At 48.7% G+C, this 14,643-nt stretch overlaps 1 protein-coding gene across 1 annotated transcript in view; it reads left to right on the forward strand.

The window, feature by feature from the left end:
• Nucleotides 1-2,565: 2,565 nt before the first annotated feature.
• Nucleotides 2,566-14,643, forward strand: part of LOC119379030 (alcohol dehydrogenase class-3) — an 83,890-nt gene continuing 71,812 nt past the window's right edge. The window contains exons 1-3 of the mRNA XM_037648170.2: nucleotides 2,566-2,673; nucleotides 5,543-5,644; nucleotides 10,000-10,141. Of these exons, the coding sequence (XP_037504098.1) occupies nucleotides 2,638-2,673; nucleotides 5,543-5,644; nucleotides 10,000-10,141 (280 nt within the window). The 5' untranslated portion in view covers nucleotides 2,566-2,637. The remainder of the gene's footprint in view (nucleotides 2,674-5,542; nucleotides 5,645-9,999; nucleotides 10,142-14,643) is intronic.

Genomic DNA, 14,643 nt, shown 5'->3' on the forward strand with positions numbered 1-14,643 from the left:
ACCTAAGGCCGTCTGATTCTCCATTGTCGACACTTGCAGACGCAATACTGTGTGTGTGTGTGTGTGTGTGTGTGTGTGTGTGTGTGTGTGTGTGTGTGTGTGTGTGTGTGTGTGTGTGTGTGTGTGTGTGTGTGTGTGTGTGTGTGTGTGTGTGTGTGTGTGTGTGTGTGAATTAATGAAATTAATAACTAAGTAACATGCGCGCGGCACTTCTGGCCCCGCGACTCGAGGTGGAAAGGCACATACCCTAAATTCAGTAAATTATAAATATACGCATAAATAAATAAATGAAATAAATAAATCTGTGTGCCACACAGCTTCGCTGGTCATGCATCTTCACAGAGTATAAACGGCTCATGATTTTAACAGCGAAGCTGTTTTGCAAATCGTTCCTTGTGAGTCGATCGCAGAAAACTATCATCGTCTTCACGGGTATGTGCCACTGTGCGGCTACCTGAGAACGAGTACATAGAGAGAGAAATAAAGAAACAGAGAAACAAACAGAGAGATGGAAAGAAAGATATAAAGAAAGAGAAGGAGAAAAATTCTTGCCGAAAAAAATTCTTCACGAGGCGGGACTCGAACCTGTGCACCCTCGATCCGCGCGTCCTAACCACTCGGCTATCCAGGCACGCTAGCGTAGCATAGCATAGCCTTGTAATAGCATAGTGCAGCAAGGGGATAGGAAAGGGAAGTTAGCGTGAGGAGGAGAGATGTGATGGTGAGGAGGAGGAGGGAAGGAGGAGGCGCGATAGTAAAGCGTAGCACAGAAAGAACGAGAAAGAGAGAAATAGAGAGAAAGAAATGCAGAAAGAAAAAGAAAGACAGAGCGAACATCAACGAAAGAGAGAGAAAAAAAAAAGATAGAAAGAAAGAGGAAGCAAGCATCGCGTCGTCTAGCGACCAGATGCCGCACCACCTGGCCAAGCCGCGCATGCGCAGCCACGCCCACCGACGGAAACGTCGCGCGCAACCTGCGTACTCCCGCGGAGGAAGCCGCGCATCTTGAAACTAGGCGTGTCGGTCGACGAGCGGCGACGGGTCCGTGCTTCGCTGTGCCAAGCTTTGCGCGAGTTAGTGCAAAACTGTCCGCAATTTTTCTTTAAGACAATAAGTTTTTCACTATAGTTACTTCAATTCCACATTATTTCAAGAATTTTGGCCTTGCAAGGCGGGGCTCATGTGAAAGAGTGAAAAAAAAATCATGGCAGCTTCGCACTAGTGGTGCACAAGCCTGAAGGAAGAGCGCAGCTGGGTGGCCTTCCTTGTTTCCCTTTTTCTTTCTTTCTCTTTCTCTCTGTTTCTTTGTTTCTCTTTATTTCTCTCCTTCTTTCTCTTTCTGTCTTGTTCTGTGTTTTTTCTATCTCTTTCTCGTGTCTGCTTCTTTCTCTTTTTCTCTCTTTCTACATTTTTATGTCTTTATTCCCTTTGTTTCTCTCTATTTTTATCTTTCTTTTCTCTCTCTCTCTCTCTATTTCACGTGCTTCACGTGCTCCACTTCACCGAACAGTTTTCGCTCGCACCTGCTGTACTCGGTAGCGGGACTTGCCCAATTCCTGTGGCGCATACCCACCTGTGTTTTTCTGCGGACACCAAAGTTTTTACGGCCGGCTTAAACAGCTCCGCTGTTAAAATCTTGCGGAATCTTCTGCACTCCTACGTGGTGGCATACAGACGCACTATACAAAAAACTTGTGTTTCTATATATAGTGGTCTCACGTGGGAGCTGTTATGCCAGGGCTCCCAACCCAAACTTCCTTGCTTCGACAAGGCATTCAAGCTGGTAAAACGTCTGACGCAACCAGCGTCAACACAAGCTGATGCAACGAGGCGGGAGCCTTACGCAATCCCCGGCAACTCCGGCGCTGCGTCTGACGCAACCGAAGGAAATCTCTCCCGCAACGTGCGGCAAGCCCTCTCATCCGCGGATCCGGTTCGAGCCAGCGACCAACGGCGGTTTCTGATTGAAGGCTTCGAGCTCCTGGCTGATGCAAGCGATCGCTCAAGGCTATAAAAGAACCAACCTGCGCGGAGAGAGCGAGACAGCGAACGAAGCAATCCCGGGTCGTCGTCACACCGCTGTGCGAGCCCAATAAGCTGTGGGCCCCAGCGCCGAATATGTAAAGCCTCTGTATATATGTATATAAATTTGCCTTAACTCACCGTCGCCTTGATCGCTCCGTCTATCAGCTCTGCGCAGAAGCAGTCGCAAGCTGACACCTGTCCCGATTGTGGCGCGAGAAGCAGTTTAGATCACATGCTCTGGCGGTGTCCCGCCTTACGGGGCCCTCAACGCCTCACTGAAGAAGAGTGGTGCTCCGAGCTAAGGAGCTCGAATCTACTACACCAATTAAGGGCCGTCCAGAGGGCCCACGACGCGACGGTGAGGCTTGGCCTCCCCGTCCCCACGTGGGAGCGGCCCGCGGCGCTGCCGCCCTGAACGGCTGCGGTGCTCCTCAGGACTATCTTAATAAAGTTCATTGTCTGTCTGTCTGTTCCCGAGCCTTTGTTTCAACCTCCGGATTCTTGGCCCGTAGTGGGTACGCGCCATGGTATGTGGAACTAGTCGGAGAGCAAGCACCCCTTTTTTGCTTTCCTGTGCAACGCTCAAGCGACCGCGACCACACCGGCCCCGCCATGTCGATGGACCCAATTGACGCCACGCAAGGCATGGTGAGTCCCGGCGCGGGGCCTCCGGTCCAGTGTCATCTGCACTGTGCCACTGTAATGAGATCGTCAAAGAAGGCAGGGATGTTCGAGCTGCAGCTTGCAAGTTTCGCGTGATTTCTTTCTTTCGCTGATCCTCGCGCGGCTATAGAAACTGTTTTAGTCAACTTTGGTATCGGTCGCTGTCACCACGTGGCCCTGCGTACCACGATATGGAGCGCGTGTACGGCCGGAACAATGTACTATGTCTGTATTGGTTACTCCACGATGCCCCTTCTCTCTGGACGCCTAAACGTTTTCGTCATTGATGTGAGCTGCATAACCATGAGCTTGGGATTTCTGAAACGCACATAACATCCGCATTGATGCTCAGCATGATAAATTACCATCATACCACTGTTTAAGACGAAACTCGAATGCATATCGCACATATGGACTCCTCACCAGATTTGCCTCACCAACGCCACGTGCACATTCACACGTATTGCTGCGCACTGGCCATTCACTAAATGTTGCTCGCCTAAGTGCACGTATACTATCGCCTTTTCGTCATCATTTTTTCATGGCACAGCCAGATACTGCACCGACCTCCCCACTCAGATTGTTACCATCACGTCACCTGCCTTCATGGACGAAATAACAAGTGCTCTCTAAACTAATATCGTGCACAACCATTTGCACTACTTTGCTAGTTTGTTTCTGTGGTTTTAGTTTTACGTACGAGTCAAAACCACGATATGATTATGAGATGCGCCTTAGTGAAGGACTTCGGATCATTTTTGACCAGCTGGAGTTCTTTGTACATCACTTCCTTGTTTCACCCTCCCCCTTTTTTTTTACTTTTACTTTTGTTCGTTTCGACGCTGCACACGCTATAAACGAAGTTACAATAAGTTCCATAACCTGTGTTATTGGGCACGCGCCCGAGCGAGACATGACTGAACGGAAGAATGTGATTCTTGTTCATAAAGCCACGAGCTGATCCCGAAGCCATACCGTGTGCACGAGGGGGGCGGGGGGGGGGGGGCGTCCCCCCTAATCATTGAAGGGGGACGCCAAGCGTGCCCCACATCTTTAGTCAGTCGTACCTGGGGTTACGACCATGAGGGTTTTTGACGATAATGATGGGCGAGGACCGCTGCTGTTGGATGCCAAGAACTGTTTACATCCCACGTTTATCCTTGGAAAGCCGCGGACCAAAGGCAGGTCCAGGGCCGTAGCCAGGAGGTACGGGCCTGGACCCCCTGTACGAGCCAGGGGGTACGGGGTACGTAGCCCCCCCCCCCCCCCCCCCCGTAGAAGTGAAAATAGGTGTTTTTCTCAAATAGTCAAAGTTTTTCATCATTGCTTGATTTTCCATTTTGTATCCACTGCGAAGCACGTTTTTTTTTGACAGGACCAATAAGGGGGGGGGGGTGCTGTGGTGAAACTTGCCCCCCCCCCCCTAATGAAGAACCCTGCGCACCCCTATGCGCGAAGCCCTTTCATTCATACGAGTGGTATGCACAAACTTATGACGGTTGCCACAGGAATTTATCCACTAACGATATACTGCCGGTAACATCAATGAGAAACGTAGTTGCTGCATAAATAAATTATGATACGCATTTCGCAGTATACGTACACAATTATACATATCTCACTGAACGGATATGATGCAGGAGCACGTCGTCCGCGAGAAATCATACAAGAAAGATGAAAACAAAACGTACCAATAAATTCCCAACAGCCACGACACGTTCCCTGCATATGTTCATACCAACTAGTGTTCACAGAATTATGCAGGATATGTCGCTGTGCCAGGCGCATAATAATAATAATATGATTATGAGGAGGGCTCCGGAGCGGAGGGCGCCGGAAATTTCGACCACCTGGGGTTCTTTAACGTGCACATAAATCTAAGCTACACGGGCCTCAAGCCTTTTCGCCTCCATCGAAGATGCTGCCGCCGCGGCCGGTATTCGATCCCGCGTCCTCTGGGTCAGCAGACGAGCACCATAACCACTAGACCACCGTGGCGGGTTGCCAGGCGCATGACTGGTTCCATTATTCGGATTGCTGCGCGCACTGTATTTTTTAAATGTCTAACTCTCAGTTCGGATAAGTCCCAGGACCTTTATTATTACAGTCGAACCTCGTTATAATGAAATAGCATCAGGACCATAAGTTCGTTATATCCGATATTCGTTGTAACGGTAGAGATAAAAATCGGCTCTAACAAATCGGCAATCTGGCTCGCGCAAAAATCCTAGATTCAAAAACGCAAGCACTGCGCAGAATGATGTTTTCTACACTGTCCATCCGTGAGAGAGCTTCTTCTACTTCAGCAGTCATTTCAGTCGTCAGGAGTTCCTGTAAGTATGCCTTTAGTCTCCTGGCCAAGTGCGCGGCGTCCGCACTGCTTACGACCAAAATTCTCGCAACTGTTTAAACCAAATTTTTAACGTCGCAACCACATTTTAAAAATATATAGTGAATTTTATTTAAACATTTACACTTCGCTTTTTATGCTATCTTTCGAGTCTCTAGCCTTGCGCGAATCAAATATTTCTTCTTTGAAGCCTATATCGCGGTGGGTCTCGCGTTTTCGGTTCTGTTATAAAAGCTACATGTCGCAGAAATGAAGCGTGACCAACGAAAGTTTGTATTTAGTTCGCTATAACCGATAATTCGCTATACCAGTGTTCGTTGTAACGAGGCTCGACTGTACGTGTTTGTGTGATGTTGGTATGCCTGTCATCGTTACGATTGAGCCAATGCAATCTGGGTGGCAGTGGAAACGCGCAGTAAAGCTCGCACATGGCGTCCTGGGCGCTGAGAGCTTTTCCAAGTGGGCTCACGGGGTTTTCCCGTTCCTTGTGTACACGGCGTGCAGCCCATCTACTGCCGGGCGGCCGTTGCATGGGAGCCCTCGGAACCCCTGAGCATCGAGACAGTCGAGGTGGGAGTGCCCAGGCAGGGAGAAGTGCGGGTGAAGGTAAGCACTCACGGCATGCTCGCGTAGCTCGCATCTGTGATGGAACGAGAACGTTTGCGCGTGCATAATCCAAGCAGCGACGGGATTGCAGAACCGGTCAAGTTTGCCCGCCGACGCCAGCGCTTTCCATTCCCCTGCCGGCAAAAGCGTACAACTGCGGAGTGGTACGACCCCTCCGCTCCCTTTCGTTCCCACGCATTTGCGAAGCGCGCGCTGCACGTGAAACTCCCCTTGTTCGTCGATGTCACCCCGACAGAAAGGAGGGAACTACTGCTGCATCTTCAACTGTCACAATGGCCATGCAAACACGAAGGGGTCGGCTCCACCAGTGAAATTCTACCGATTCCCAAACAGATGGCACGAAAAAAGCAGACGACAGGCATGGATGCGAAGCTCACGCTTGAGTGGGCACGACCACAACTACGAAAAAAGAAAAAAAAGCATTAGCCATTGTTGCACGTCCATTGTTTTTTTTAGGGGGGGGGGGGGAGAGACAGTGAACTAGTTGTTACTGAGTGTGCAGGTACAGCCCGTACAACACGGTGTAGTTTGGGTAGTGATCAAGATAAAATGCCTTGACAGCAATTGGCTCTTCTCCCGCAGATTGCACAAAAAAGTTTTTCTGAAAGCGCGGCGCTCGTCATGTTCCTATTAACAATGCTATGTCAAGTTGATAGTACGCACGCTGTTCGTGAACTCGGAGTACTGGCTATGAGAACGGCGATAATGCAAGGAAGAACACGCGAGGTAGATGTCAATTTTTGTTCCGGGAAAGAAAGGAGCCCAAAATAGACCATTTATTTTTGGAGTGTTGCGTACCGCACGATAACGCGAATGGTTGCTAGTAAATTAAGGTATCCCAACTAATAGCAGTCACAGCGCCAGGGCCGCTTAACCTAAAGCACGAGAAGCGGCCTTACCCATGCATCGAGTAACAAACATAGGGAGTGCGTAGTACACACAGCAAACCAGTCAGGTATATAATTATGGTAGGGTAAAACAGGTATATAATTATGAACGTACAGAACATTGTGCTAACTCCACATCGTAAACAGCGTCGTCCTTCACTTGCGAAATGCACTTCGCTCTGACGAGGACGGCGTCGTCTGCTATCATTTGCTCCACATCTGCTACATGGCTGAGCAGACGCTGACCTTTCACCAAATTGCTGCCACGCGGAAAGAAGCGTGTACATCCTAACCGCGCGCGACGCGAAGTTCTCAAAAACACGTGCAGAACGCGTGCAGCGTGCGAGCAAAGCAACGCGTTTTCAAGGCAGCTTGAAGGGGACAGTGGAAGGGTCAACACTCGAGTAACCAGTTCTCTCCCCACATTGACTGACAGCGCCCGGCGCCGCAGCGCCTCCCACGGCGTGGGTCTAGCTATCCCACGCTTTCTGGCACGGGCGAGAAACACTGCATGGCAACGAAGGAAGGCAAAGCGGGGGAGTGGGTATATGTTAATGTCTGGAACAGCGCGAGTTGACACGTACTTTGGAAAATAAGAAGAAAGTCACAGTTTCACCGCAAGGGCGAAACAATGAATGCGATAGCAACAAATTGTAGTGTTACACTAAATGAGGCTGGCAGCTAACTGTTTTGTATCCGATCTCGCGTAACTACAAAACGCTCGTGTAAGAGAATACGGCCGCTCCAGGGAGAGATGTTCTCCGATTAAGTCACTTCGCGTTGAGAGCGCGGCACGTAGAATGGTATACGAGGCGCCCGCTGTGATGGCTGTCGAGATAGCGCGCGCGCCAGCGATCGCGACCGCGCCCTTAGATTCAAAGTTAAAAGTTGCTGCCCTCGCAACAACCCCCCTCCCTCCGAGCGAATGCACCCTCCGAGCGACGGAGGGTGCATGCGTCTTTTCATGCTCGTTAAAGAAGGGCGGGGCGTATCCTGTATGCTTCGACGGCAGGCCTCCCGAGCGGGGTGATGTTATCGCATGCACCCTCCGAGCGACGGAAATGGGCCGGCTCGCTTGATCTCTGCTTCGGCCGCGTTCGTCGCCCCCGCTCGCGCGCTTTTACCCGCGGTAGAACATACGATGCGCGGGGGGATCTTATCTATTTGGATTTCATACGGGAGGGACATGACGGCGACGGCAAAAACCCTTCGAGACTGTCCATATAATTGCTATCGCAATAAAGTGTAAGCTCCGTCCACAGCTCCGCGGCGCGTCTGCACTTCCCCTGTGAAAGACAGTCGTGCTAGCTGGTTTCCGCGTAAGCAGTAAGTACTTTTTCTCGCCTAATATAAATACTATGCATATTAAGAGCTAAAGGGCCATATTAAGAGTTAAAGGTTAAAGGGGTTAAAAGTTTAAATATAGATTAAAGGGTCGTCGTTACTAAAGAAAACAGTTCGTTTGGATGAGAGCGATATCAGAATCCATGACGAAATTTAGCAGGACGTTGAAGTTTCCGACATAAAACCAGCGACACAAGTGTGTGTCTGCATGGGAAAGTCAACTATCTGCATCACTCTAGAAGAGCTTGACGTCACGAAAATAAGTAAGTGCTATAGACTATGTTACGTAAGGCATATGGGCGCCGCCATCATGGGCTGTTAAACGAATGTTTTCTTATTTTTGTATATCTGACGCGAACTGATAAAGTCAGGAAACGCCGAATGCACCAACCCAACAGTTTTCATGTGTACACGCCCACCGTAACACTGTTCGCTTAGTTGTTCAAGATAAAACACGGCAAGGTTAACAGCCCAGCATGGCGGCACAGAAACCCGTCCGTAAAATAGTCTATTCGATAGAGCGTTTATGCAAATTTTCCATGGTGGTACAGCGATGGCTGTGGACAGAGCTGACATTTTGTTTTGTAGCGTTAGCTACACTTGCCTAGCCGGAGCCGATTTCGCGTGGATCCTCATGAGCCGTGCTGCGCATGCGCAAGGTTCAGTGATGTCACACAGCTGGCTCACCACGTGAGATCGCCACCGCGATCTCACGCGCTCTCCGCCGCCGCAGTGCGCGACTCGCCGCTGTTGGTCTGCGCATTCGAGAGGAGTGACGTCGTAGCCATGGTAGACACACTGGCGCCAGCGCGCGCGCAGCTATTCGCCTTCGCTGTGCAGTCGCCGTCTGACACAGCGCTGGAGCCGCGTGATAGCGCCTCTGACTGGCGTTGGCAGGTGGGTAACGCCATGGAGAAGGAGAGCGCAAATGCTGCTCAACGGCGCAGAAGAGCCGAGAAGCTTATCTCATCGGATCCCGAAGTAGTTGCCTGGCAATTAGCGGTTCAGCGTACGAAGAATGAACAGAAGAAGGCTAATAATCCTAGACAATCTGGAAAGCTAAGAATAATCAGCTGAACCTTTGCTAACGCTACGTATATCCTGGCATAGCCGAGCTAAACCACTGCAATTTTTTTTCCTTCAGGAGTTGATTCACCTCAACCGAGCTCCAGCACATAAGAGCTCAACTTCTTGGCATAGCTCAAAAATGTGTTATTGGTGGGTGCCTAGAGATATGGGTGCTTATAATTCTGCATTTGTGAATCGAAGGTGGTTTCTCGGTTCGTCTTATTGCTCATGGTTCGTATTTGTGCTCATGACCTTTCAATGAAGTTATGTATTTTTTATACATGTGCCATTTTTCTAGATAGCAGTCCTTCCTTTGCGCCGAGGGGCTAGGACTACGTGACTGGTGTTCTTGCATTTAAACCGTTTTCCTCGAATAAGCTTCACTTTAAAGTCAGCGCTGTGTGTTATTCCTTCTTTTCCAAAGTATGCGTCACGTCGCAGTGTTCCAGCCATGAATTGCCAACGAGACAAACTTCAAGCGCGTTAGGAATGCGTAAAATAAATGTGGAAAGCCTTTTATCTTGAATATATTAGTAATTTTCGATATTTCCGTGAAGGAAATGATAAATAGCGCGCACCGAATAGCACGCATTAAGCGCATGCTGGAGGGTATTTGCCATATTTAAGCCCATATATAAGTCTGTCGCATCCAAAGTACAGACAGCACTTTTTGAGCATCGTGATTTATTGCGATGCCCGCACAATCGCTTCCTAAGAGCAATAATTGACAGAGGCAAATAAATGTTCGAAACAGTGGTTAGACATTCGCTGGATTCTTTTGCTAAATACGTTCGCAAGCATCCTCGTTGAATGCCTTATACATGTGGTGACTCCGGTGTTTTCTATTCCTTTAGTTCTTTGTTTTTCTTTCCATGACAGTGACACTCGATAATTGTTTGCGATACACTTACTTCATCGAACATTGACATTAATGGTGCAGCACTCACTGCTCGCACAAGGTAGGGTGCTTGCTTGTTGGTTGATGGGCCCCGAGTAGCTGCGTGTTGCTGAAACGTCCTTCTCTCCGTCTCTCAGATTCTGCACACGGGCACGTGCCACGTCGACTCGAACACCCTCGAAGGCCTGGACCCGGACAGGGTCTTTCCTTGCATCTTAGGCCACGAAGGCGCCGGTGTCGTTGAGAGCGTCGGGCCTAAAGTGACACGCTTCAAGCACGGTACCTTATAACTATACAGCCGAACCTCTTTATAACGAAGCATCGGAACAATAAGTTAGTACACTATAGCCAATATTCGTTGTAACAGCAGTGTCACTAATCCCGCTAATGGGGATGGCAATCGCCGGGCGGATTCTAAGGGCTGGGGTCTCGGCCCTCCGAAAACGCACCACGAAAGCGCGGACAATTTAGAGTTGGTCGTTTTAGTGCGCCAGCGAACGCCGGTTGTGGTCCAAAGACCGAGTCATAGCCGAGAGTCGATAACACAAACGAAATATATTCTCAGTTAAGGCAGTACAAACATCACAAACACATGCACACTCGACTGGTGCCAGTTACAACTTCACAATCTGACACGGATGCTGTTAACACAACGGGAACTAAACAGACAGATCACGCGCTACAAATGCAATCTCATGCATTACAACTATTCAAACGGCGTATCCAGTCCACAATTCTTGGACGGTACTTGAATGCTTCTCTTCTAGGAAATACTCACGCCAACTCCAGCGCTGCCTGTCGTTGCGTTCTTCCCGTCGTCGTAAATTGTCACGGCTCACACGGCGTCGTCATCCGATTCTTCCAGATCGACGATCGATTGACCGCACACCATCATAAACACGTCTTCTTTGGCTGACGGAGCCACACTCAGCATAACTTCACCATCTCCGGGCCGACTGCCTCACTCACTGACTCACTGCTCGCTGGTCGTCGTGGCACGCTTTTATCTCCTCTTCTCCGGGTTCTAGAAGCGCCGGGAGCGTTCTTCGGCGTGCAATACAGCCAAGGCTAAGGAATGTTCGAGGTTTCTCTCGCCGGTTCTACTCGCGGCGGCGTTGCTCGGCGTTGCGTCATCCTTTCCCTCTAGAAAAATCCAGGCTTTGCCGGGCGTTTGATGTGGTTGTCGGCGTCTGGCTCGAGTGGGTGAGGGGGATGTGGCGTGTAGGCGTCTTTTGATACTTGTTTTTTCGTTGTAGGGATGGTCGATTAAAATTTTTAATCGATTAATCGTTGATCGTTAATCGATTTAGCCTTTAATCGATTAATTGCTTTCTGTGGAATCTTTTAATCGATTATTCGACATTTTTAATGGGTGCTTTAAAACCGATATCTCTTTGTTTGAGAGGCATCGTTCGTGTTTAACATGGGCCCAAATCTTTTCATTAGACGCGCTGACGATCCAAAATTCCCACTTTCCCCTTGTGTGCAGTGTGCGAAAATTCACACTTTCGCACACTGGACACAAGGAACCGTCGTCGTTGGTTGATGTCGCGGATTCAAGCACCTGTGGCTATCATCCCTGGACTATTCGGCAGCAGGTCGCATTTTCTCGAAGCCTGCCTACTCGAGCTCATCGAAACCGGAGGCGCGTTCGGGGACCACACTGGTTGGAAAGTCGCAGTTGAAACATGCAGTGTGGCGGAGGGTGAGGAAATCCCGAGAAAGGTAAAAGAGAGACGAGGAGAACTTAAATAAGACGCTCGCTCTAGTAAGCAAGTAATTTTTTCTCGGTTTGTCGGTTAGATATTGTGGAAGCCCTACATAATACTACAATTGCGGACTGACGCGATCTTTTTCTTGAGGTCACCTATGCAGAGATTACACAGAAATATACTGGCCTCAAGCAGACCATCCGTACAGGCAAGTGCGGGAAAGAGAAGGAAAGAAGATGACATTTAGGGGCTCGTTTTTCTTTGTTATACAATATTAATTAGAACTAAGAGACAATATTACCACGAAAAAGTATAGGGGGTGTTATTTGTAATAATTGGGATATAAATCTGAAGAAAGTGAAGTGGACGGAAAGATAACTTGTCGCCGGAAGAGACCGAACCTTCGACCTTCTAATTACTTTTAGGGGCTCGTTTTTCTTTGTTAGACACAATATTAATTAGAACTAACAGACAATAATGCGAAGGAAAGTATAGGGGAGGTTAAGGGTGTATGACAAAGAAAAACGAGCCCTTAAAAGTCACCTTCTTTCCCTCATTCGTAGCGAGGGTCTCGTTCTGGCAGACTTGGTGCCTTCAGGTAGTATGCGAGGGATTATTGGTCAGATGCCAGCTCGTAAAAAAAGGTCACTTGCTACGTGACGCCAAAAGGCAGAAAAAGTGTTCCACACTCGCCGCCATGGCTGTGATCGGCGCTGACTAACACTCCTAGGTTTAAATGCACATGTGTACCCTATGAAGTGGACGGGGTATGACCGCCGCCGTAGCTCAGTGGAGAGCATCGGACGCGTTATTCGAAGGTCTCAAGTTCGGTCCCTGCCGGCGGCAAGTTATTTTTTCGTCCACTTTACTTTCTTCACATTGATATCCCAATTATTACAAATAACATTCTCTATACTTTCCTTGGCATTATCGTCTGTTAGTTCTAATTAATATTGCGGGAAATAGAGAGACATGAGTTTCTGCCTCCCGGCTAGAAAAAAGAGCAGCTGCGCCAGTATACTCCGCAGGTTTCACCTGATCTTTGCCGTAACACGGCGCCACTCACACCTTTTCAATTGTGCGTACATCCTGAACTGTGAGCGCTATCTAGTGTACCAGACATTACAACATAAATTGCGCGACTGTCCTTTCTTGCCACAGCAGAAGACGGGGGCCTCTAGCTGAAAGCTGTATTTCTCCCTAAATATGCGACCATACAGTATTACTAAGTGCTGCAAGGTCACTTCTTCAATAGTAATGCACTGGATGCTAGACGTTCGGTAAACCGACGCGTAAAGTTCCGGATTACATAACGGGTCTATAAGCGCCTTTTCACAATTCGCGAGTGCGCATTCCTGCACTACATTTTCTCTCAACTAATGGCAGCAACTTTCGTGCTTCAAGAGAAGACGAGGTCGTAGTTGCACGTGCTGGCGTTTGTCTATTATGCGTGTTCGTGTCAAGAGAGCCGAGTTTACACTTTCCGCGTCCCAGCGCAAGCAAACCACGCTTGAACACTCTGTTTGAAGAAGTGACTAGCTTCCATTAATTGGGCTAACTGCATCGTAGGAAAGTTAGCTCAACAATTATGAAAATGGTATATACACCCTATAAGACGGACAGTTGAGCTAGTTGGTATACAGCAAATAAAAGATGGTTACTAGCGTCGTTGTCCTCTTTACGCTAGCAAACGTATCTTATTCTGTATACGGATTACCTATTCATCTGCCCATCATCTTACTTCATCACTCTTTTTGCCCCGTTGCGTTTTCCCCGGTGCAGAGTAGCAGGCAGGGGCGTACTAGCTCAGGCCACCCTCTCTGCCTTATAATACAGTTTCTCTCTCTGTTTCATTGGTAAACAATATTTTATTTGCTAAAGAGTAAAACATAACGGCACTAAGAACCAGTGAGTAAATAAGCAGCGCATATTACAATGCCGCACTTACACAAGAAACGAGTAAAATCTGAGGGTTGAATAAAATACAAAGAAAGATGCGATTGACACTACAGGTGACGAAAACTACTCGTTTACCAAATGTAAGCAGACATGCGTTTATGCGGCAACACGATGAAACAGCGCGGCAAAAAACAAACACGAACAAAATAAGCTACAAGACGATGCGCTGGCACGTATGAAATTTACAGAAAAGAATAAACTTCTCCTTTGAAAGTTTGCGAATCCACGTGCTGCTTACTTTCTCAACAGTCCCCTTTTGTTTTGTTTCATGGCGTTGCTGCTCCGAACCACATGCTTTTTTCTACTGAGCGAAGAAATGTCAGTTGCCCGAGATGCTCGGGCGACAACCGACACCTCCTTCGGGTCGCCACACATCCAACATGCGAAAAAAGGCGCTCGGATGCTACTGACGTTGCAGGAATTGGCAAATACTCCATTGCAACGTCAAACACATGATCTAGGTCAGTTCGCATGCTGTGCCAAGTCTCAAGTGGGTTCTGATTGGTGCAGCGATCGACTACAGGGTTACTATAGTATGTCTTGAACTGAGAAGGCGTTTAGTTCATCGGATCGTACTCCAGTGCAACGCAATTGCGTAGAAGTGCGCGATCGACGGCATCCCAAATAGAACCAGAAAAAGTAGTTGTATTCGGCTTTGCAACTTTCTGCGTCTAAGGATAGCGTTCAAGGTCTGCGTCTCAGGATAGCGCGCCTCGCAGTCATGCGCACCGGCCAAGGGGCGAGGTTGGGGGTGGGAGTGGGGGATGCCGTAATCGATTAATCGAATAGTTTTAATCGATTAATTCGATTAATCGAAAGGCACCAATCGATTATGATTAATCGATTAATTGTGGACCTTTAATCGATTAATCGTTCATCGATTTTACCATCCCTATTTCGTTGCTCGCGCTTCTTGGGCGAGCGTCGGCGTCGTGCTATCCCGCTGCCGTTTGAAAGTGGCCGCGCGCGCGCTTTATTGACGCGCTCGTTTGTGACAAGCATCCACAAAAATCAGCTATTCGCGGCGAGATCGACCTATAGGTGGCAGCACCGTCACCCGCTAGTGTGGATACTGGTTTCGTGTGGTGTGTGTAGAAGTGCACGGGGCTT

The sequence above is a fragment of the Rhipicephalus sanguineus genome, chromosome 1 (assembly GCF_013339695.2).
Source record: "Rhipicephalus sanguineus isolate Rsan-2018 chromosome 1, BIME_Rsan_1.4, whole genome shotgun sequence".
In the NCBI taxonomy this organism is placed as follows: domain Eukaryota; kingdom Metazoa; phylum Arthropoda; class Arachnida; order Ixodida; family Ixodidae; genus Rhipicephalus; species Rhipicephalus sanguineus.